This window comes from Canis lupus, chromosome 18, assembly GCF_003254725.2.
Source record: "Canis lupus dingo isolate Sandy chromosome 18, ASM325472v2, whole genome shotgun sequence".
In the NCBI taxonomy this organism is placed as follows: domain Eukaryota; kingdom Metazoa; phylum Chordata; class Mammalia; order Carnivora; family Canidae; genus Canis; species Canis lupus.
Genome location: NC_064260.1, coordinates 24197167 through 24222053, shown reverse-complemented (window position 1 = coordinate 24222053; position 24887 = coordinate 24197167). Strand labels below are relative to the sequence as shown.

The 24887-nt window shown below is 34.5% G+C and overlaps 1 protein-coding gene across 7 annotated transcripts in view; it reads left to right on the top strand.

Moving 5' to 3' along the window:
* Positions 1–24887, top strand: part of SEMA3D (semaphorin 3D) — a 216974-nt gene that overhangs the window by 60034 nt on the left and 132053 nt on the right. For 6 of the 7 annotated variants that reach the window (XM_035701533.2, XM_025449289.3, XM_035701532.2 and 3 more), the window contains exon 2: positions 13260–13450. In XM_035701533.2, the coding sequence (XP_035557426.1) occupies positions 13300–13450 (151 nt within the window). In that variant the 5' untranslated portion in view covers positions 13260–13299. Of the gene's footprint in view, positions 1–897; positions 974–13259; positions 13451–24887 lie in introns of all 7 variants that reach the window. The other variant, XM_035701531.2, reaches the window with a different exon arrangement.

Genomic DNA, 24887 nt, shown 5'->3' with positions numbered 1-24887 from the left:
ACTTTATAAGGAAGCACCCAGTTCATTCCTTTTTTTTTTTTTTTTTTTAAGATTTATTATTTTAGAAGGGGCGAGGGGAGAGAGCACACTTTAGCGGGGGCGGGGGGAGGGGTGGGCAGAAAGAGGAGGGAAGTGAGTCCTCAAGCAGACTCCCCACTGAGTGTGGAACCTAAGGCAGGGCTTGATCCCAGACCCTGAGATCATGACCTGGGCCAAAATAAAGAGCCAGCTGTTTAACCAACAGAGCCACCCAGGCACCCGACACCCAGTCCATTCTTTACGTAGGCACACTGCTCACTACTGGGCACTTGCATGTTACTTTTCGAAAGCAAATGAGCCCAAGAACTATTCCCTTATATTTATTAAGATAATTCAGGTATGAGGGATTAATTTAGCTTTATTACCCATGGCCCTTTTAAAAGGTTCGCACTGTCCTTCCACATTGCATATCTAGTATATCTAACATTGTTTCCGAATCAGTTACTGAATCATACTTTAAAGGATATTATCTTCTGGGTGCAAGGGTAGCTCAGTGGGTTAAAGGGCTGACCCTTAGTTTCAGCTTAGGTCATGATCTTAGGGTCGTGAGATCAATTCCTGTGTCGGGCAAAAAGTACAATATCTTCATATGAAGGTATAAATACAGAAAGTTTAAAACCTGTATTAATTATAAAACAATATTTAATCACTTTACAGTAATGCTATTTGGTTTTACACAATACATTGTCATTTATTTGTATTTTTATTAATTTTTAATTAACATGAATTGAAATATGCACCTTGAGGACAGTAGAACTCATGTTATAAAAACATTGAATACTTGTGCAAATATATATGGAAACAGTTATTGAATATGCAAGAAATTTTTTAATATGTGCTTTTAATGTTCCATCTTAGAGCTAGCAGATATATTAAGCTGTTCTAGGAGGTGCAATAACTCTGAAGTTGTGGGACAGACAACATCAAATCCTTGGTATGCTATAAATAACAGCAATTTTGAAAACTATTATAAACAATACTTGGCATGTTTACAGATTTGGAATAATTTAAAATGTAAAGTAAGGGTTTTTTTTTTTCTTTTTAATTTACCTAAACCTAATCAAATATCAACATAACAACTCATTTTGCTCTGCTTTCAGCCAGGATTTATTGCTTCGCTATTTTCTGGGTTATTATAAACTAAAAATTATATTTTAACTCCTGTTACATATCACACAAAATTTTTCTATGTTATGGTATATAATCATAGGGTGTTAATAGAATCAACCATGTTTTGTAAGCTGATATGAATTTCAAAATTCACTTTATAATAAAGTAACAATTTTAATGTAAATAAGAAATACTTATAAAAACTGGTCTTGGATAAAATATAGCTACATTTAAATGTGGTTATTTATTGATACAGGAAAATTATTTAAGTTAACTATTTAAAATAATCCTATATATATGTCAAGGATGTCATAACTTACCAAATATATGAAGTATGTAAACTTCTTCAGTGGCATCATAGTAAATAAATTGTTTAAAGAATGTGAAAAACAAAGAACTAAATTCATGAAAGATCTTTATGACCATTTTAAAAATAAAAGCTAGTGGTTGGAATGGAAAATAGTACACCAAGTAAAATATAAATTTTTAAATTTAATTTAAAATTACTGTTTTATTGGATATTTATCTATTTTCCCTTTCTTGATAAATTGCATGGTTTAATTTAAATGAGTAGAACTGGAAGCACTAGAGATACAGTATCTTATCCCTCATAACAAGATTCAAACTATCACTGATAGCCTCCTCTTAAACCATTGAAATGGAGTTTATTTACTGGCATGTTCATTTGTCTCTTTTGATGATCTCTTTTAATTATTTTCTTCTTTTGTCTTCATATTCTTGGAGGTTATGTATTATTTTCCTAAGACATCTTTATTTTACAGATTTTTAAAACATAAATTTTTAAACATACACTCAGATCATTATTAAATGCTTTTAAAGCCATCATTTGTATTTGTACTTAAAAAGAATTTTAGTAGAGATGCCTGGGTGGCTCAGTGGTTGAGCATCTGCCTTTGGCTCAGGGTGTGATCCCGGAGTCCTGGGATCGAGTTCTGCATCAGGCTCCCTGCATGGAGCCTGCTTCTCCCTCTGCCTGTGTCTCTGCCTCTGTGTGTGTGTGTGTCTCTCATAAATAAATAAAATCTTAAAAAAAAGAATTTTAGTAGAAAAGACACATTGAATATAATGATTTTTAAAAGTCTAATACTCATTGATCACTTACACCTGTACTGGGCATTGTATAGTGCTTTCTTTACAGAATGAATGGTTTTTTAATCCTTACAACAAATGAGTTAAATACTCTTATTATTTACTATTTCAGATATAATAAGTGAGACACAATAAGGATAAGTAATTTTATTGATAAACAGGAGGCCTATGGCAGACCTGGGCTTTGTGCCTGAGTGCTTAATCACCTCTTTTCTATTTCTGATATGACCCTCAGGAGTTATAGTTGTAACTGGGACCATTTACATTTAGAAATGTAAATAAAAGAAATTTAACAATGCAACCATCTAAGTGTAGAAAAATGGAAATTATAATGTCAGTTTGTTTATAAAAGTTATAATTGTATTTCAAAAATTATTTTTAGAATTTTAATAGTAGAACTAAACCACAGGTGAGAATATTGACTAGGTCAGGGTTTGGGGAATTCTTGAATTCTGGTAGTAGCTGGTAAGGAATCTGTGACAAATTTTGCAGACTTCTATTATGGATAACCTTCCAGAGACCTAGCCGTTTTCTGGACTAGCCCTCCTACAATGAGCATACAAACTTCTTTCGCAATTGTCACTTAAGAGAGACACAATTAGAAATGCAAATAGTGAAAAAAATAACTCTTGTATAAACTTAGTTTCCAATGCTACTGAAGTAAAAAGATGAAAAGTACCTTTATTATCATCATATTCAAACAAGTTTAACAGGAAAGAAAATGGAAAATTTTAAGGTTAATCTGTGTTAGTTTTCCATTCAGAACTAAAAAACAGATAAATTGTGCCTAATATTCTTTCAATTTTCTATTCTATATTTTCTTACCCAGAAAAAAAAAAAAAAAAAAAGAAAAAAAATGCTTCTGCCCTCTCCTGTTCTGTTCTTGCATTTAATGTCCCACACTTAGGGTTACTATTATTACCCAGTAAATGCTACTTTTACTACTCTAGATTACATAGACTAGCCCCTGACCTGCACATCAGCAAGAGACGAAAAAAAGAGCTAAATTCATTAAAATTTAAAATCCAGTTTCTAGATCTCATGCCTTTCAAGTGTTCATGTGTGGCTCGTGGTGCCATATTGGACAAGATACAGAGCATTGCCTTCATTGAGAATGTTCTAATGGACATTGCTAAGTAAAGACTGGGGGCTTGCCAACAGTCACAGCTCCTAGGCTGAGAGCCCTTCTCCATCTCCAGACACCTTCCCTAGACAATGTGGACCCCAGGATAGGCTCTCTTCCCTGCCCTGCCATCCACCTTGCAAATTCCTAGAGGAGCTTTGTGTGTGGTAACTTGACCTGTATCTGATCCTGCCTGAGGATCAGATCAGGAGCCACTGACGTACTGTCTTTTTGCCTCAGTTTCCTCATCTATCAAGCTCAAAACAGTTGAGTAAAAATAAAAATACAGAGATTGGAACAATTGCATATGAAGCATTTTAAACCAAGATGAAACCCATTAACATATGTCATCATCACTAAAAATGTAAACAATAATCATTAAAAAACTACTGCTGCCAAAAGTGCTGGAAATGTTTTTATTTGTTGAAAGGCTGCCTTGTTGTTTGTGTAGTCTTCAGTTGTGTTGAATTCAATGTGCTAAAAATAAGTAAAACAACATTGATTACATTAAAATTATTTTATTTATTTTTTGTTCCAAGTTCTTATTTAAATTATAGTTAGTTAACATATAGTGTAATATTAGTTTCAGGGATAGAATTTAATGATTCATCACTTGTGTATAATATCCAATGTTCATCACCATAAGTACCTTCCTTAATACCCATCACCCATTTAGCCCAGTTAAGTCATGAAATTTCAAGTATCATGAAATTCAAATCTAATATGCAGACTGGGTTACTGAAGTCTGCATATGACACTAAGTTTCCTTTCACACACTGCCTATTTTTATTCCCGGGTAGTGTTGTTTATGAAGTGAATTACTTAAACTCTCCTCCCTATGCGGATGGAATGAATGCCTCATGGTGCTAGAAAAGTTTATTTCCCTAAGGTGTTTCATTAAATAGTGATTAAACAAGTAGTGCTAATGTGTTTAGTACATCGTTTTTCCTTGAAAAAAAAAAAAGACTATACAGGAATCATTTAACTTATTTTAAGTATTTTGATCTTAAAAGTACATGCATTACTGGAGAATTTATGTGACTATGAAATTCAAGGTCACGCTTTTCTTGCCATAAGCATTTTTTGCTTAAAAAGTTTGTCATTAAATATTGGAATTACTGGTAGATTTGATTGGATTTCTTGGTCTGTTCATTTAAAAATGTGAGGAGTTTTACAGAGCATCCTTATATTTATTCTATATTAAATGTGTTAAAACATGACTTAATTTATTTGTAAATATTTAGTTTCCAATAGTTACAACCTTAAGATTCTAAATTAACTATAGTGTGAATCCATGTTTTAATTTAGACTTACTGTAGGAAATTACTTAAATACTATTTGCTATACATAATGGTTTTGTATAAAGCTGATATAATTTTTATAGATTGGCAACTATAGCCTCTGTATCTTGTTTCTGAGGACATGATGAATTTCCTGCTTCACAGTCTTAGAAAGTATGCATTAAGTAATAAAAAACTCTATATTTCCTCCTTTTAACATAACTAATTATTTCAATAAATATATATATATTTTATAAATTTTTATTTATTTATGATAGTCACAGAGAGAGAGAGAGAGAGAGGCAGAGACACAGGCAGAGGGATAAGCAGGCTCCATGCACCGGGAGCCCGACGTGGGATTCGATCCCGGGTCTCCAGGATCGTGCCCTGGGCCAAAGGCAGGTGCCAAACTGCTGCGCCACCCAGGGATCCCTCAATAAATATTTTTAATTGGAAAATATAACACATATGACAATTGTAAAGATCAGGACCACCTTGCAGGTCAGGAAATAAAGAATTCTTAACTCCACACATTTGTCCATCATTCTTATGCTGATTCCATGCTCTTCTCTTTATGCATCTATGCATTGCTTCAACATAGGTATAAGCGCTGCTGAAGCAAACACCATGGTAATATTTTTTGATATAATAAAATACCTATGTTGCTTTGACAGAAAAGTTTCCAAATGCATGGTTATTTCTGTTGACACAGAGGCCACTGGGACACTACATTAGTTAGTATATAGAATATTTTATATATTTTATCATTAAAGAGCCAGTTTAAGACTTAAATCCACTTACTGCTCACATTAGCAAAAATATTAGATAAATATTATAAAGTCTGGGAAAGTATTGGACATACAGCTCAATGTCTACATTAATAACTAGATGTGTATTTCAGGAAAGGAAGTTAACATTTTTGGATCTTTACCAAAATTTCTCTCAGTTTTGATAATAATGACATTCCTTAAAGATAAAAGCAATAAAATAAACTTGAAGATCCTCTCAATAATAAACACACGGCTAATTCTTATTTTATTATTTCAAAAGAATACAATTGTTTTGCCATCTTAATTGCATTAATTCCTACTCTGCTTTATTTAACATTCTATTTTAAGAAAGAGAAAGAGAAAGAAAGAAAGAAAGAAAGAAAAAAAGAAAGAAAGAAAGAAAGAAAGAAAGAAAGAAGAAAGAAAGAAAGAAAAGAAAAGAAAGAAAGAAAGAAAGGAAAAGAAAGAGAGAGAGAGAGAAAGAAGGAAAGGAAAGAAAGAAAAAAAAGAAAGAAAGGAAAGAAAGGAAAGAAAGGAAGGAAGGAAGGAAGAAGAAAAGAAAGAAAGAAAGAAGAAAGAAAGAAAGAAAGAAGAAAGAAAGCAGAAAAGAAAGAAAGAAAGAAAAGAACAGAAGAGAGAAAGAAGAAAGAAAGAAAGAAAGAAAGAAAGAAAAAAAGAAAGAAAGAAAGAAAAAAGAAAAGAAGGAAAGAAAGACGAATGATAACAACTTTTGATGCCTGGGTGGTTCAGATGGTAAAGCATCTGCCTTTGGCTCAAGTCATGATCCCAGAGTCCTGGAATCAAGCCCCGCATGGGGCTCCTTGCTCATCAGGGAGTCTGCTTCTCCCTCTACCCCTCCCCCCTGCTCGTGTGCTCTCTTTCTCTCTTTCTCTCTCATTCTCAAATAAATAAATAAAATCTTTTAAAAAATGTAAAAAATAATTTTAAAAAACTCTTTTTTTGAGCTGTGAGAGTCAAATATCAGAATATTTGAGGTGGAGATTGTTAAATTTAAAAAATCAGTTAAAATAATTATACATTTATGCTTTGAAAATAAAAGGCAGACATTGAAATTTGCAAAGTATTCTATAATTTCTATAAATATTTCTGTAGAATATCTATAAATATTCTGTAATCCTCAAAATGCATATCAGAATTCCAAAAGGTGAGAAATAAAATGACCTTGATCATGAGAGGGTGCACTGATTAAAACACTGTGGAGTATGAGAATTTGAAAAGCAAAATCTTAAATCTTTGAATTGTGGATTAATAAATTTAAGGAGAGATCAACTAAGGTTATGCTGCTGGTGTTTTTTCTGATCCTACAAGATAATAACTGTGTTTCTTTAAGTAGCAAAATGATATGAAATTTAGGATAAGGAAGATGGTAAAGTCACTTATAGCAGTATTTTATTATTTTTTGGTAAATGTGTTAATTATTTGAGTGATTTGGACCTTGGAGACACTTGATGTCTTTAGGACCTCTTTACAAGCATTGTGTTATTGTTACTGTTATTTTCGGGAAAAAGTACAACCCAGGATAGTAATTCTAACAGTTTACACTTGTATGTTCTGAAATCTATTTTCTACTGAACTGGATTCATTTGGACTGAGATCCTAAATAATTTGATCTGGCCATAAGTACAAGGCTATAAGACACAATAACCCAAGTAACATGTAACAATGGTGCTTTTGTTGAGCTGGTACTTATAGGATATACTATCAGTGTATTTTAGAAATGTAGACATTGTGGTTAAACCGCTGCAAAATAAAAATGTAACTGCTGTAATGTACCTCTACTTACGAAGAGTTCAGCTCAACTTTACAGCCAATTACTGATGATGTTTAGTTTGGCATATAGTGAAATATCACATAAGGATGTTAGGAAGTAAATTAACGTTTAATTAAATGTTAAGTCTGTTCTTCATGGGCTCTGAAAAATCAGATAGTCTCTCAGACTCCATGGGAATATATTAATTGTTGAGGAATTCATGACGTCTGAAACATTAAAGTCCATTAATGGACAGTTAAAAGTTTTCAATGAAAACTTCCTGCTGCATAAATTCTACTCACTGATGATTGCGCTGTACACTTGAGCAGTGACTGCACACTCCTGACTGTGCTAAAGTAGCAGGGTATTAGATATATTAGAAAATATACAAAGAAAATTTTAGAAAGAATTAGATAAAATACATGTATATAAAAGTTTTAGCACTCCAAGCTCCAAGCACTCCAATGTATGGATTTCACACATACCACTTGTGTTCTACTTTGTTATCACTGTACTTGATCCATGGAATATGACAGCCCTCTGCAAACAAAAAGCTCTGTGTTTGCCTGTATGGTCTCCTTGACGCTCAAGTTTCTTCTATAATTTCTGTTTGGTATCTTGTCCATATCCTTACCATGAAGTCAAGGATTATTTTCCTCAAAACACACACACACACACCTGAGAAAAAATCCTAAATCTAAATGTCCAAGGTTTTTTATATGTCAAGACCTGGACCTTTTAATTCTTGTCCTATGCGTAGAATATATTTTTTCCACCATAATTATACCTTATCTTAATGACTTTTGAATAGATGAATATAAAGAAATAAGGCAAATCAGTGAAGTTAACATATAAAATTTTATATCCCTTGCTCCTCAAATAATATTTTTGATGAGTTACTGTCCATCCAATAAGTTTTGGTCTCTTTGTATTCCTTTGGGAAGTGGCGCAAGGCCTTCTTGAATGTTAGATTATGCATTTGGATCTCTGATTTAGTGGAACAGTGTGTAAAAATCTCTCATAATCAGAACACTCTCTATTGGCTCCACATCTGAAGATCCCCAAGAGTGCTGTTTGTTCCAGTGAACATCTGGAATAGATTACATTCAGTTAATTGGCTCCAGGTCGAGCTTGTTACAGACAGTAGCACGCAGTATAACCTATACAATTCACTAAATCCACCTACTTTAGGTTAAATCACACCTACTTCTCTCTGTAATTCCTCCCAGATGCAGGACACAACACACACGCACACACACATACACACACACATCCACATTTACTGAAAGGAAGATGGCCAAATATCAATAGATTAGTGGAGAGGTTGTTGGTTATACATTTAACCCATAAATTGCCTCAATTAAAAGATTAACTATTGAATTCAGAGGATTGTTGGGAAGAAAAACAATGAATCAGGAAAGCAGATTATAGAGAATGACTGTTTTATAGTAGAAAAATATTTAAAGTTAAAAAGAAAGTTCCAGCAGTTTCAGGATTTTTGTTTTATTTTGTCTCTCATCCTTAACATATGTAACAGCACTTGCATGCACTTATTGGAATGTCACATAGCAAGGAAAACAGCACTTTGATTTTTAACTTATTTAACAGTATTAATGAGTTGGGTTACAAGGAACAGTATGACTACTGTTCATTGAAAACCAAAACATCAATCTTCTTAACTTATAGTGTTGGAGGCACAGGGCATGTCTTAGCGATTAATGATCAGTTGGAGGAGTAGATATCTCAATATATAACCAAGGGCCATTAACCCCAACTGGTCATTAATTCCCAAGAGAGGTCCTGTACTGAGGTCATTATTGCTAATAAAATGCACACATGGAAAGTTCCCTCTCTTTTGCCTGTGTACCTAAACATACATTCAAATTACATGGATTGTTGCATGTCATGAAGAAAAAGGTAGGATTTCATGGGCCCAGAAGCTCAAAAAAACTAAGCCTAATGAGAAGTTTAATACCCTTAAACTCCATATTCAATTTGCCTTTCATTTTGCAGGGGAGGGGGAGTGAGAGGAAGGTAGGTGGAGGAATACTTGTCTGTAGGGGAAGGCTACGATCTATAATCAGATACCTACATGCTGCCAACGTGTAGATCTAGGGGAAAATGAAAGAACAGGCCAATGGGGTTAGAGAGTCGCTCATGAATTTGGATGGAATCAGCACAAACGATCTAATATCAAAGGTGGTGTGAAGCAAGAGCCGGTCAAGTAATAATGTATTAGGTCCCAGAGCAGGCAGGAGGCACATTTAGCCGTTAGGTCAAGTTCATCTTTGGTGTCCTCTCTCCCGTCTCTGGATTATGCTACCGTATCCCTCCCTTCTCCTCATAGCAATCTAAGCAAGTTCTGGCTTTTCAAGAACCCTTAATGAGTTTTCACTGTCTTCCGAAACTCTCTTTTTGCTTTCCATTCTCCTCTCATTGTCCTCCATCAAAACTATCTTTGTCTTGCTTAGATTTATATGACACTTCTTTGAGCTATCTTCCATAACATCCCATAAATATCTTGATTTTATAAATAATGTAATGTGCTTTAATTATTGTATATAATTAATCACTTCTTTCAGAAAAGAGTCTTACCTTTTTCCTCATCTTAATAAATGGTTGAGGACTAGCTCTGATTTAATGATTGTTATATATATATTCTTATACATATGTTCTTATTTGTATAAAAGTAGTAAGTTTTTCAGGAGCACCTATAAGTCAAAGATTATATCTATTTTTTTTTACTGGTATAAGTGACAAATTGAGAGGTTGCAAGATTCATTTCTTAAGAGATTAACTTAAAGTTCATGTAATTTAAAACTAATCCTGGTAAATTTTTCTGTGGACCAGCTACAGTGATGGGTGGCAGTAACAAACATTTTGTCCTACTAGCTGTAAAATAATACAGTTATTTATTTTTTTAAGAATTTGTTTTTTTAAAAGATTTATTTATTTATTCATGAGAGACACAAAGAGAGTGAAGCAGAGGCACAGAGGCACAGGCAGAGGGAGAAGCGGCCTCCATGCAGGGACCCCGATGTGGGACTCGATCCCAAGACCCTGAGCTGAAGGCAGACACTCAACTGCTAAGTCACCTCGGCATCCCAGGAATTTATTTTTTAAATATTATTTAAAGAAGGACTTTATTAGTGTTTTATTTTATGTATTAAAGAAATTTTAAAAACTAAAATTTTCATAAAGTGCTACTGATCTTTTTGGTCAGAATGACATTCCTGTTTTCTTTCAAATTATATCTAATAATACCTCTCAAGGAATGTCAGGTAGGTGTGAATAAAATAGGTAATATGTGACATATTTATTACAATACGCTTTTTTTTAAAGATTTATTTATTTATTTGAGAGAAAGAGTGCGCGTGCATGAGTCGGGGAAGGGGCAGAGGGAGAAGAGAGTCTCCAAGCAGACTCCCCTCTGAGTGTGGAGCCCAACGTGGGCCTCAATCCCAGGACCCAGAGATCATGACCTGAGCCAAAATCAAGAGTCAGACACCTGACCGAGTGAGCCACCCAGGTGCTACACTTAAATGAGTATCTAAATTACTTTGATTATTCACATACGCAGTAATTTTCTCAATCAGAGATTTAAATATGCACAGATCACACACAAGACAGAAGACTTAGGTAATTACAGTAAATTGTAATATAAAAATGTATTTTAAAATATATAAATATATATAAATAGAATTTATGAAGCGTTCGTATTCAACATTTCATGAAGAAACAACATAAATTTTGTAGTCGGTCCTTAAAATGTTTGTCATATATAACCATAAATCAATACATCCCTAAATTTTATATTATTTCACTTTCCCAGGTGGATCTTAACTTCTGAGATTCAAGGTAACTAGATCCTTGATGTGCAAAGGCACTTACTAAAGAGTTGATCTTTCATAAGACAGTTCACTCATATTAGAACTTATCTTAAAACTAAGCCATATAAATGTAGAATATTTTGATATTAAGTAATTGGAAAATTTATTAAAGTATAAGACTTTTTTATTATGGCTACAGCTATTACCAAGGAACTACAGAAATTATTGGGACAGAAGTTAAAGCAGGTACTACATCTGGAGTCTTTCCTGGATGTAAGCATAGTAAAATCCTATCTGTAACTTTGTGCAGAAAGAAAAGAAGTTGAAGACAGTAAGAGTTGAAGATCATATGATTTTACCATATTGAAAAGCACCCAAAGACTTAGTTTAAGAAGCCAGCTATAGCTAAAGTCCTGACCACATGTTTTTACCCACTTATCTGCCATATGACCTTGGGAGAACCACTTAAGCTCATTTGTGAAGTGTGGTAAATAATTACCCACCCTTTATGCCTTGCTGGTAGTAGCATTATTAAAAGATTACTGAGACATATTAAAATTTTAAGTTTTTTTTGAAAAATAATTGATTCCAATTGTGTAGTGCCAAACTGGAAGTGGTTAGCAGTCCTGCGCCTTCAGGAGCCCGGGGAAAGACTTGTGTGAAGAAAGTGCTGAAGCAAAGAAGGAACTGGTTGTAGCCTAAGGCCTCATCAGTTGTTTGCGATTGGTTATCCCTAATATTTTTGTTTTGTGACTTTGAGGCATTTATACACCTAGATTTCCATTTGCTTAAGCTGGCCACCACTTCATCAGAGCCACCTGAGTCTAAAGGTCTCCTTGTTTAAGTTAATTTAACAGCACTGAGTCCTTTCATTTATGGAAAGTACTTCAAAACAAAAAGCGCTTTAAAACATTGAATATAAATATTTGATGACTCTTATTTATAATAATTATTATCAAGCTTGTTTGAACTATGTGTTCAATTTATTCCATGTCTTAAGAAGGACAATTGGGGCACCTAGTTGACTCCAGGTCCTGAGACTGAGCCCTGTGTTGGGCTCCCCGCTTCAGCAGGGAGCCTGCTTGTCCCTCTGCCCTCCCCTGCTCTTGATCTCTTACCCTCTTAAATAAATAAATAAATAAATAAATAAATAAATAAATAAATAAATAAAATCTTAAACAAAAAAAGATAACCAAGAGCTTATTTATGGCAACCTGGTTCATAACAACTTCCTCTCTTTTATAAACCCTTTTATATTATGGTTTTTCTATTCAGTACTGCCCTGTGTGGACTAGTATATAGGGTACAGGTAAGATTGTATTATCCCAGGCCTAAAACTTGTAGTGGTGGCCCAGACCTAATCATTCCTATTTTTTCCAATTTTAATTAGACCTTTTTTTTAATTTTTATTTTTTAAAGATTTTATTTATTTATTTATTTGAGAGAAAGTGTGCACATGCAATGCACATGAGCATGAGCAAGAGGGGAGAAGGGGGAGGGGAAAGCCAGTGGAAGAGGGAGAAGCAGACTCCTCACTGAGGACTCCGCTGGGATCATTGCCTGAGCCAAAGGAAGACGCTTAACCACCTGAGCCCCCCAGGCACCCTTAAGTGGACTTTTAAAACACCCTTATATCAGAAACAAGAGATGAACTCCCTGAAAATAATAGCTTTTATCTGTTTTTGTTTGGGGATGATATGAGGAAGGAATGGCTTCTACTAGTATTTTTTTAAAAGGATTTTATTTATTCATGAGAGGCAGGACACAGGCAGAGGGAGAAGCAGGCTCCCTGCAGGGAGCCCAATGTGGGACTCGATCCCAGGACCCCGGGGTCATGACCTGAGTCTAAGGCAGCTGCTCAACCGCTGAGCCACCCAGGCGTCCTGTTCTACTAGTATTCTTGCCTGAGTACTCTCAAGTCAGAAAGAGTTGGTTCCTTCTGCATTTGTGTGAAAACAAACTTTAATAGAGGAAGAAATGCTAATTATCATAAAGAATTGAAATTCATTATGTCTTCATCTCTGCCATCTCTGCATCTGAGTAAAGGCAGACCTGAATTTTGTTATTCAATTCTGATTTCTTTCCCTTGTAACAGTTTGCATGATCAAAACAAGAGGGAAGGAGCAATTACTTTTTAAAATCTACATACATTCAGAAAATTATAATGTAGTAAGTCTAGGAAAATCTAAAAACTGCTATATTAATAGCTATTTTCTTATTTTTTAGATTAAACTAACACTGTTTGAAAGAAGACATTGTTTTCAACATGAGTGCTAATAAAAATGAGAGACCGAAGTCCAGAAGCCACAATTTTCACCTTTTTCATGCCTTGATGATGCTAAGCATGACCATGCTGTTTCTTCCAGTCATTGGAACTTCTAAGCAAAATATTCCACGACTCAAGCTGACTTACAAAGGTAAGTGTGTAAATGTTTTCCAGATTGTCTTTTTGATTACTGTATTTCTTTTATTTAGAAAGGCATACTGACTTCAGTGACATGTTTATGGTATTGGCATCAGTTAATAAAAATATTATTATAGTACACAAAGCCCAATTATTTCTTATTTTTGTGAGGAGAATGGTGCCAGAGGTGTTCATGCACACTTTTCAGCTTATTATTTACAACTATCAACTACTGGTTAACATAATTAGGAGATTTTGGTCTGTAGGTTATAATCAGTTTTATACTAAAACAAGTCAAATCCCTAAAAATGGAAAAACATTAATTTCACATGGCTCATACTAATTAGTTTATCCCTCGTTAGAGGTACTTTATTTTTAAACACAGCAAGATATCTTAAAAAAAAGATAAACCACTGAGATAACCTTTAAGATCTCAAACATATATATTTATATTTTAGAAAGGCCATGTGAAAAGCTAGAAATATAGAAATAAAAACTAAGAAATGACATCTGCTAATTGTTTTAAATGTTTAAATTAACATAAAAGCAAGGTTTATATGAGTTATATTTAGTCATGTATATGTTTATGTCATGTATATTTAGTTTGTTTATGTTTGTGTAGATAGATACACAGATACTTGCACAGAGAGAGAGAGAGCGTGTGCTAAGTTTTATGCTTAAAGATTTATTTCTTTTCTTTTCTTGGCCTCTTTAATACTTCAAGTAATGAGAGGAATGTAGGAGACTTATACTCCTTTATTCTGAACTTGGGAGGAAAAAATTATGCCTGCAGTTTTAATATCCTCTGATCTTTAAGACAACTTATTTTCTGAACTCAAATGAAATATCAAAAATAAAACCTAACTTGACATAGAGTGGAGGTGGAAGTGGATTTAGCATTGTACTCATTACACATTTCATATGTTGGCATTTGTTTGGAATTTATATCTCATGAATTAAAGAGTTAGGGAAACATATTATTTTTGAGTTCTTATATTTTTCTAGGATTTTTTAAGCAGGTTTAAAAAACCCCAGAATATTGCCTCTGTGTTTGAGGGGAGGATTAACTGGAAAGAGATACGAAGAAAAACCTTCTGGAATTATGGAAGAGTTCTCTATCCTAATAAGAGATGTGATGACCCAAGTATATGAATTTTTCACGACCCATCATATGCACAAATCAGATTTGTTCATTTGCCTGTATTTAAAATTCACCTTAAGGAAAGGAACAGAAAACAAATATTAAACTCCAAACAAGAGAGAGAGAGAGAGAGAGAGAAAGAGAGAAAGTTTGAAAATAAAGAAGTTGAAGGGAAAAAAAAGGAAACATTATCTGGTTCCTATGATACAGTAAATAACACTAGAACATTGCATTGATATGTGTGAACAATGCAAAATAAATCAGACTTGCAAAGAAACTTTAATAGTTGACAGTTACTGATGATTCATTATGAGCAAGACATTAAGGACTGTGTGTTGTCATGCCATCCTCACCACCACCTGGATGGTGGGGATTATTATCATCCTCTTCCTATGTGTGAGGATGCTGAGGTACCAGGAAACTGAGAAATTTGCCAAGGTCTCAGCTTGGGTCATGCCTCGTGTCCGGAGTCAGTTTCATGCAGCATGGAGCCAGGGCCCTGATCCTGCTTCATAAGGTCCTGGTCATTAGCAGTTTGTCACTGAGACACTTACCAACCAGAGTGAATGTTAACATTTACAGAAGCACCATGCTCGTATTTGGCTGACTATATGATTTTTAGTTGTCAAAATTAACAGAGTTAAGAGTTGAAGAATTCTGCATGTTCTATTTAAGATCTCTGGGTGACCAAAAGAGACCTATAGCCTTGTGAGATGTTGTGTCTTTTGATAAATGTATGGATACAAATAGATTGTCATAGTGATCATTTGACTTCATAATCACAATTTCATACAAGTGATTGTAAAATATTAACTCAAATGTGGTAAACTGATCATTTGAAAATAACAAATCAATCTGGACAAATAGAAAAACATTATTAATTAATTCCACCTAGCTACTACTAATTATTTTATCTAGTTAGAGGGTTTTTGGTTTTTCAGGGTTTTTTTTTTTTTTTTTTTTTTTGTATGAATGTTTTTGAACTTGGAATCAACCCTGTGAGTTCAAAATCTTGTTTTATTTATTTCTATATAGCCTGTCACTCTCTCAACACCTAGTGCTTATATAAAAGAAGAACTGGTCTAAGTGTTGGATTAAAGACAATAAGAACTACTCTTTTGATGGTTCTTATATTAAGTATACTTTCCAAGTATCGTATTTTTCACATTTTTATCTACATTTAGGTAATTTACATGTCAAAGTCTGGTAAGCAGTAGCAGAGATTGAATGCAGGATAGGAATTACAGAAATCTCCCAAATTACCCTCAAAAAATACACACACACACACACACACACACACACACACACACACACACCTATTAGGTCCCCATAGCTACTATTAGCCATTCATGTCCAGATTGTATGCTAACATTACAGTAGTCATCTTCCCAGGAGAAGTAGTCATAACCCTTATAGAACATTCCTTCTTTCACTTCAAAGAATATGGCATCTTCTCTTCGGAAATCATCAGTTCAACACTATAAAGTCTACATTTCTCATCCACTTCCAAACATGGGAAGTTTCCCTGAACACCTTTTCTATACCATATCTGAAAGTTTTGGAAGAAAATAGTTCAAACCCTAATATTTTTAAGTGGGCTATTCCAGAATAAATAGTTATGACATAAAAATTCCTGCTAATTTGGGGTTATGGTAACAAAAACTGCCTCTATACCACATTCCTACTTCTGAGATAATGATCATAACTCTCCCTTGGCATTGTCTTTCTCTTCTGATTCTGACTAATGAATTGAGATCATCTAGTACCACCCATTGCTTAGACAGCTTTGGGAGGGTCAAAAAGTTTGAGCTGTGGGCATTAAAACATTGCCAGAATGTAAGGTTAGAAAAATCAGCTAAAGTGAAAAATTAATTTTATTTTCAAAAATAATTTTTATAGTCACCGACTTAGCATTATTTTCTTTGCTTTCCATGGTTCATACTTCCTTCGATGCTGACCAGAGATGCAGCCAGTATCAGTAGAGTTAGCTACTTTGAACAGCTGCAAGATTATTTTGAAGGATTTCTTAAAGGCCTAGAGAAAATATAATAATAACCATTTTATCCAAAGAATGCTGTTTGATAAAGACTTAGCTTTGAACTTCTGAATCCACAGGAGCTTGTTTAGTTCTATTGTTTTGTAAAGAGATTTCCCTTCAGTTGCATATTTTGAATTCTTGCACATGTATGCATACTAAATGTTTCTTGACTAACAAATAAAGAACTTCAGGGATCAAGATGTTCTGTAATTCTGGATTTCATGTTATAAGGTTATTACATATATTTTACCCTACAAGGTGGGCTTCTCACAGTGATGTGTACAGGTTATACTGCAGATGTAGTAAAATAACTTTTGAGAGATGACCTCCTTTAAGTCCCCAATAGTGTAAACATTCTCTATTTCACAATCATCATGAGGGAATTCATATGCGTTAAGGTTATTTATATCCAAGAATCACTAGTATCTGCAAAGTTATTTGTTTGGAAAACCAGAAAATGATGTAGGTAAGATAGATATAGAGGAAATGGACAAAAACTTTGGAACAGGAAAAGAAAAATGAAAGTTAGCTAATAAAGTCTCATTTCTTACGATAGATTGTAGGGCTTTTCTCATACTTTTTTTTTTTTTTTTTTTTTTGCATAGTCTCTTTGGCATTTCTTTTTCCTTTCCTAATTTTAGATTTTAGTACTAACATGTGAATGACTATATATATATAGTAATATGTGTATGTATATGTATGTGTATGTGTATTACGCCTATGTATATGTATGATACATGTATATGCATATAGCTCATACATATAGTCTCTTTTTTACTGCATCCTTTTGAACCCAGCATAACGAGAATTCAGCAATCATTCCATTTGAATACTTTCCCCCTAAAACTCTTGCTGTCTCAAAGAATCATAGTAAACACACAAAACACCAGCTAGCCAACACTGAAGTCCCACATGTTAGAGATGAGGAAGGAAACTAACCCACTTAATAGTTAGCATGTATTCACCCATTCTACAAATATGTGTGGAGCAACCACTATGTTCATTGGGTCAGAGAAAGGTCTGTTCCCTTTGAATTTCTTTTCCAGATAAGAAGACAAAGAACAGGTAAACAAATAAATGAATATTATCTCAAATAGTGGGAAGTGCTATGATAAATATAAAACAATGAAAAAAAACAGAGGATCATAGGAGAAGAGAGGAAAAAATAAAACAAGATGAGATCAGAGAGGGAGACAAACCCTAAGAGACTCCTTTTTTTTTTTTTCTTAAGATTTTATTTATTTATTCATGAGAGACACAGAGAGAGAGAGAGAGACAGAGGGAGAGAGAGAGAGAGGCAGAGACACAGGCAGAGGGAGAAGCAGGCTCCATGCAGGGAGCCCGACGTGGGACTCGATCCCAAGTCCCCAGGATCAGGCCCTGGGCCAAAGGCGGCGCTAAACGGCTGATCCACCGGGGCTGCCCCCAAGAGACTCTTAATCATAGGAAACAAACTGAGGGTCACTGGAGGGGAGAGGATGGGAAGATGGGGAGATGGGGTAACTGGGTGATGGATATTCAGGAGGGTATAATATAATGAGCATGGGTATTGTAGAAGAGTGACGAATCAGTGAACTCTACCTCTGAAACTAATAATACATTGTATGTTAATTAATTGAATTTAAACAAAAAAATTTTTTAAAGAATATAAAACAGGAGAATAACAGGCTCCAATGACCCTACTTGGACTCTATTGTATCTGTTTTAGGATACCCTGAAAACCACTGGTTTTGTACCTGTGTTTTAGGAAAATCTGAGACTCAGAGCCTGAAGGCCTTGTCCCCAAACAAGCAGCTTATATTAAGTGTCAGAATGGAGTTGTGTGTTTTTATTCCAAGGCCCATGCTTTTGCCACCTGGTGTCCTTGAGGGAAACATTACATATCCAGGAATGCAGATATCAAGATACAGAAAATATATATAAGGTTTCACCATTACTTTTTTGGCAATGTGTTCTTCTCAATAACTATCAAAGAACTACTTTTTGATTCTCCAAAACTTGTATGTATTTTCATACACAAGAAAAATTTGAAATCACCTTTACAATTTTTTCTTCTATTGTATAATTAAAACAATGCATTTGATAGAATGGTTCTTTGTTTTGTTGAAATCTTCTGAGAAATGAGTGGACTAATCTGTGTATTTTTCTTTATAAGTTGCTTTATTTAATTGTGAAATGCAGCATGTGTCTCAAGAAGAGATTGATGCTTATTTGACTCATGTGATTTGTTTGATTTGACTAGTCTAACATTAGTTCTATGATCTTGATTCAGTATGATCTAACAGTGAAGAAAGCCAAACTGCTTAGGTCTTCTTTTTTTTTTAAGATTTTAATTATTTATTCATGAGAGACACAGAGAGAGATAGAGAGAGAGGCAGAGACACAGGCAGAGGGAGAGGCAGGCTCCCTGCAGGGAGCCCGACGTGGGACTGGATCCCGATCCCAGGTCCCCAGGATCATGCCCTGGGCTGAAGGCGATGCTAAACCGCTGAGCTACCCAGGGATCCCCTAAACTGCTTAGGTCTTAACGGTTCCTACTAGTTGTAAGATATTTGGATATTTATTTTCTCTGCTGCCGTTTTCTTATTCATAACACAGTAAATGTAACAATAAATATAAATTAATTTAGTTTTAATTTATTAATCTACCGATTTATTTAATGTATTTCCAGTCAGGATGTTAAGCACCTCAGTGTCTGGCATAGGAAGCATTTAATAAATGCCATCAATTATTATTTTTTGTGAAATGTTGTTATCTTGCTCCGTGTGAATGGCTGCAGTCCAAAGGTTTCCCTTTGGAAACAACTTTGAAAATTATTTTGTAGCTCCCTCTTGTTTACAGCACATATCAAAATTGCTTCCAGCTACTCCCAAAGCATTTTCTACCAAAGTTAGTTTCCTTCGGTTAAGAACCACCCACAGATTGTGAATTTATTAAGGGTACTTTCCAGTGTTTTTACTGTTGTGGTCTTCTAGTGGTTAATAAGCCCTTACAGTGAAAAAAGAACATTGTTGGCCTTGATAAGAGTGGTGTCTTTGATTGGTAGGTAGCCCTCAGAGTGGGTTAAAATGAATCATAAAATCACTCAGGGGTTCAAACCACATGATGCAATCTAAAGTGGGCATTTTTATTGTGAAATTCATGGGAAAAGAAGCTGGCTTGCTCTGACTACCTCCCCCTAAAGTACTTAGTGAAGAAGCATTATCAACGTTATAGTAAGAATTCTTATGTAATATATGTATTTTTCTATAAAGCAAATCTTTGATGATTTAATTTTGGTTAATGTGCCATATTTGAATGGAGTCACTTGTTTTCCCAAATGTATTTTCTCTAAACTGAGGCTGTTCAGTTGGGCTCCTGTACTTTTAAGAGTTCAAGGATAATCTTATTAGTATGTGATGTTTAACTGTCAACAGTTAGTAACAATAGTTTCTGAGTGCCCACTATGTTTCTGGCCTTGTTCTGGTAACAAGGGGATATATCACCAGATAGAAGAGACAAAAATTCCTGTCATCATGTAGTTTGTATGCCGATATGAAAAGAAAGACCATACATAAGTACATTGCATAGCAAAGTAGAAGATGAAAAGTGCTATAAAGGGACACCTGGGTGGCTCAGCAGTTGAGCATCTGCCTTTGGCTCAGGGCGTGATCCTGAGGTCAAGGGATCAAGTCCCGCATTGGGCTCCCTGTGAGGAACCTGCTTCTCCCTCTGTCTATGTCTCTGCTTCTCTCTCTGTGTCAATAGATAAATAAAATCTTTAAAAAGAAAAGAAGGAAAAGTGCTATAGAGAAAAATGAATCAGGAAACTTAGCTAGAGAATGGTGGGAGTGTGATAGTCAAGTATGGTGGTAAGGAAAGAACTCACTGAGAGAGTGATGTTTTCACAAATACTTTAAGAAATTGCTGTTGCAAATCATGCAGATACTTGGAAAAGCAATATTTTTTGGCAAAAGGAGCATCCAGTGCAAAGGTCATGAGGTGATAATGTGTCTGCCACCTTTAAGGATCCTAAGGAAGACAATATGGCTGAAAAACAGTTGAATGGGGGAAAGAAGATTGGTTAAATCATGAGTTAATAGTAGGGGGATTAAAAAAGTTTAGATCCTTCCTTGCTGTCATTGTTAAAATATTGGCTTTGAGTGTTACTGAAATCCTACTGGAGAATTTTGGCACGGGGGTGACATAACCTGACTCTCACTGTTATAGTATCATTCTGGTTTCTGTGTTATAAAAATACTGAAAGATAGAACATAGGGAAATAGACATATTTTGAGAATGCAGATGAGAAATGACCGTCTGTAGGCCAGACTAGTTGCAGTGGAGGTAGGAGGAGAGGATGATAAGTAGGTAGAGCCAATAGGACTTTTTGATGATTGGATATGAAATGAAAGAGAAGTCAAATCTGACTTCATCTTTTTTTTTTCTTTTTTTTAATTGAAGGATGGAAGTACCATTGGTTGGGATGGTGAAGATTGTGAAAGAAGTAGATTTTGGGGAGAAAATCAAGTGGACATATTTGTTTGAGAAAATAAAACTAGTAGATGTCTTCTAAGTGAAACGCCAGGAAGGCACTTGAGTACATAATTTATGGGAGATGTCATTGAAGATATAATTTGGCAGTTAGCCTATAGAAATTTTTAAATCCATGATACTCCATGAGATAACTAAAGGATGTAGAAGAATTTGAAGGATTGAGTTCTGAAATTCTCTCAAGTGAGGAAAGCAGAGAAAAGAGGAATAAGCATCAAAGTGAGCTGAAAAGAAGTGCCCAGAAAAATCATGTAGGAGAAAAATCAGTAGTTATAATACACAGGAAGTCAATGAAGAAAGTAAAGGAAAAGGGATTATCAGCAGTATCCTATTCAGCTAATGTGTCTTCAAAGATAACAAGTAAAAATTAACATTGAATTCAACAACAAATGTTCATTGTTGACCTTGATAAAGGCAGTGTCTTTGAGTGTGGGACTCATGGCACAATTAGGATGGATACATAAGAGCATGGGCTCAGGGACTGTAGACAATTATAGATAATTCTTTCAAGGATTTTTTCTGTAATGGAGACATAGGAAGTAGTAACTGGAAGGAAAATAAAATCAAGTGATTTGGGTTTTTTTTTCATGAACTAAATAACACCATATTTATATGTCAATTGAAATCATCTAGGGGAGAATAACAATGATTCAGAAGAGATGTGAGATAATCCATACCTTACTGAAGAAAATATTGATGAAACTCCATTCTTTTCTCTGAAAACAGGTTACTTTTATGTTTTTTATTTTATTTTATTTTTTTATATTTTATTTTATTTTATTATTATTTTTATTTTATCTTATAACTTATAACCTGTATCACTATATCAAACTGAATACCTTCCTCCTTAAACATAGTTTTCTGTTTGACCTCTCTTTTCATCTACACAATAGGTGACATTGACAATAACCCAGATAATAGTATATTATGCAAAATAAGCCACTTTCATTAACATATGTTCCAAAAGTATCCTGGGGCACCTGGGTAGCTCACTCAGTTAAGCATCAGATCCTCTATCTCAGCATTGTGAGTTCAAGTCTCACACTGTGCTCCATGCTGGACATGGAGCTTACTTTAAAATGTGTTCAGTTTGATATAGTGATACAGGTTATAAGTTTAGAAAATTGATACATAAAGATTTGGAAAGAAAACTCCAGAAAGGTGAAATGATAACCTCAAAGTTCCATAAGAGATAATTAAAACAAAACAAAACAAAACAAAACAAAACAAAACAACTGATCCATGTCTCCTGCTTTTCAGTTCAATGGTATTTATACTAAAATTTGCCTACATCCAAGCCTATTAATTAACAATAATTAAAATCTATAACATTGTATTTGAGTACTGTTGTAAACATTATTGATCTGTGGAGGTTCACAAGGTGATGGAAGTTACACAATAATGTAAAATATGACTTATGATTTAATATTACCATAGAAGTATCGCACAAAAAATCATTCTTGGAATTGAGAAGATATATAATAATTGCTGAGATCTGCAAAGGTCAGCAGTGCCCTCCTGGCAGGGTAAAAGAGAGTTACTTCATGAGACACTCTGGCTGTGTCATTATGCATAAACATGGAAGGGACTTTAGGATGGTAGTTGCTTAAGTAAAAGGTAATTTTTTTCTGGGATTAAGCCCAGTCAACTCTTTTTCAGTTGAAAAAGTTCCTTTTAAACAGATCTTCTACGTGGTTGGCTTACTATACTATAAATTACTGAGGAGATAAAAGTTTGTATATGCGACTACTTGTTTTAGGACTTCACCCACCTAAAATTTGGGTCCAATTCTTTGAGTTTTACTAAAGGAATTTTTAGAATGAGATTCTTTCAGTACATGTGTGAAAATATAAATTTAAGGCCCTTTTAAAAATGGATGTCTTTTTTTCACAGAAAATTTGACAAATGCCTCCCTACTTCTTAAGAACTAGGAATATATATTTTGCATTTTTGTAAGAGTCCTTGAAACATGCTGATTTAATCCTATTAATTAAAAAAGAGGCATAAATTAGAACTAAGTGCTTTTAATGTCCAAAGAAAGATACTCATAAAGAAGTTTATTTGACTGAAGCCACAGTGAGCCAGACACAGTCTAGAAAATAAGATAAACATTTCAGTAATCCCAAAGGAATGATGAAGTGGAAGAAGCATTAGAACTTGTCTGTGGGGACATTCTGTAAAAATATAAGTAGAGTTGTTTTGAAAAAGAATCTTGTTTTTCTAAGTAATGCTAAATCTTCTAATATAAAATATAGTTGTAATGGTTGATGAGTCTTAAAGTCCAAAGACCTAGATTTTAGCTCTTTCTCTGGCATGTAGCCTCCACGCACCATTAGAACTATGATTTGATCTTTCTGAGTCTATAGGTTTTCTCATCAGGAAAATAGTGATAATCCTCTGGTTCTCCTTGAGGATCAAATTAAATAAAGGAGGGAAAGCTTCTTGAATGTTCCAAAGCACAAAATGAATATTATGACAGATTTTGAAGTGAGTCCAAACGATATATTATTGAATTAGTTGACGTAAAAATGGTAGATCTTTACAAATACAGTTATATTTAGGCAACTTTGGTAGAATTTCTGCTGCTGCAGGTAATAGGAAATTTACTTGAAAGTTAAGAATAAATCATTATTTGTCATCTTTGCCTCTTCCTTTCAGGTTAATGCATATTAAATATATGTATTTCTCTTTTTTGTAAGAGAAAACTGAGGGGGGATAGTTCATATAGCATTGGTTTAAACTAAGCAGATCATTTATCATTTATTTAGCAATTAAGTTGATTATAATTTAATTAGCTTAATTTAGATTACGTTATGGATGTGCAGATTTGACTAATGTAGATTGTAAAGGAAAAAAAAATAACCTGGCCACTTTACATAAATTAACATATGACGTGACATGTTGTAAGTGTTTGAGAGAAACTCTAGTGTGGAGAAGGAAGAGTCCAGCCCTTCTCTTCAGTGCCGTGGGCCACATTATACTTTAGCTATCCTACTCCAACTTTGGCTTAAGGATCTGTAGCAGCAGTATAATTTGGGAGCTTGTTAGATATGGCATAATCTCAGCACCTACCCTCTTCTAAATGAGATACAAGAAGCCCAGCTAATTTGAAAGCATGTTAAATCCTGAGAAACATTGTTCTAGAGTGGTCTGTTTCAGACCTTCTCTTTCCCCACCCCAACCCCTCACCCTGACCCCCAAGCATTTGGAGATAGCAACAGGAACCTGTAACAGGAACCTTTAATGACTGCAAAGCATTGGAGCCACAGTTGGGTCTCCTTTTTTTTTTTAAGATTTTATTTATTTTATTCATGAGAGACAGACAGAGAGAGAGAGAGAGAGAGAGGAGCAGAGACACAGGCAGAAGGAGAAGCAGGCTCCACTCAGCCCGGTGTGGGACTGGATCCCAGGTCTCCAGGATCACGCCCTGGGTTGAAGGCAGACGCTCAACCACTGAGCCACCCAGGCGCCCCCACAATTGGGTCTCCTAATGGCACACTAACCTCTCTAAATTATCAATAAGCCTGTAATAAATTCTGATTTAGATGGAAGGTAGGTAAACCAACACACAGAAGAATCACTAGGTTGAAAATCATAGTTAAATGTTTATTAGACTTCCTGTGTGCAAGAAGTGGTGATGAATTACAGCATTGATTTAGACACTATTCTTATCTGAAAGGGCTTACAGTTTTTTTAAGGGACAAAATAATTGCAAACCTATTAATGCCATAGGAATAG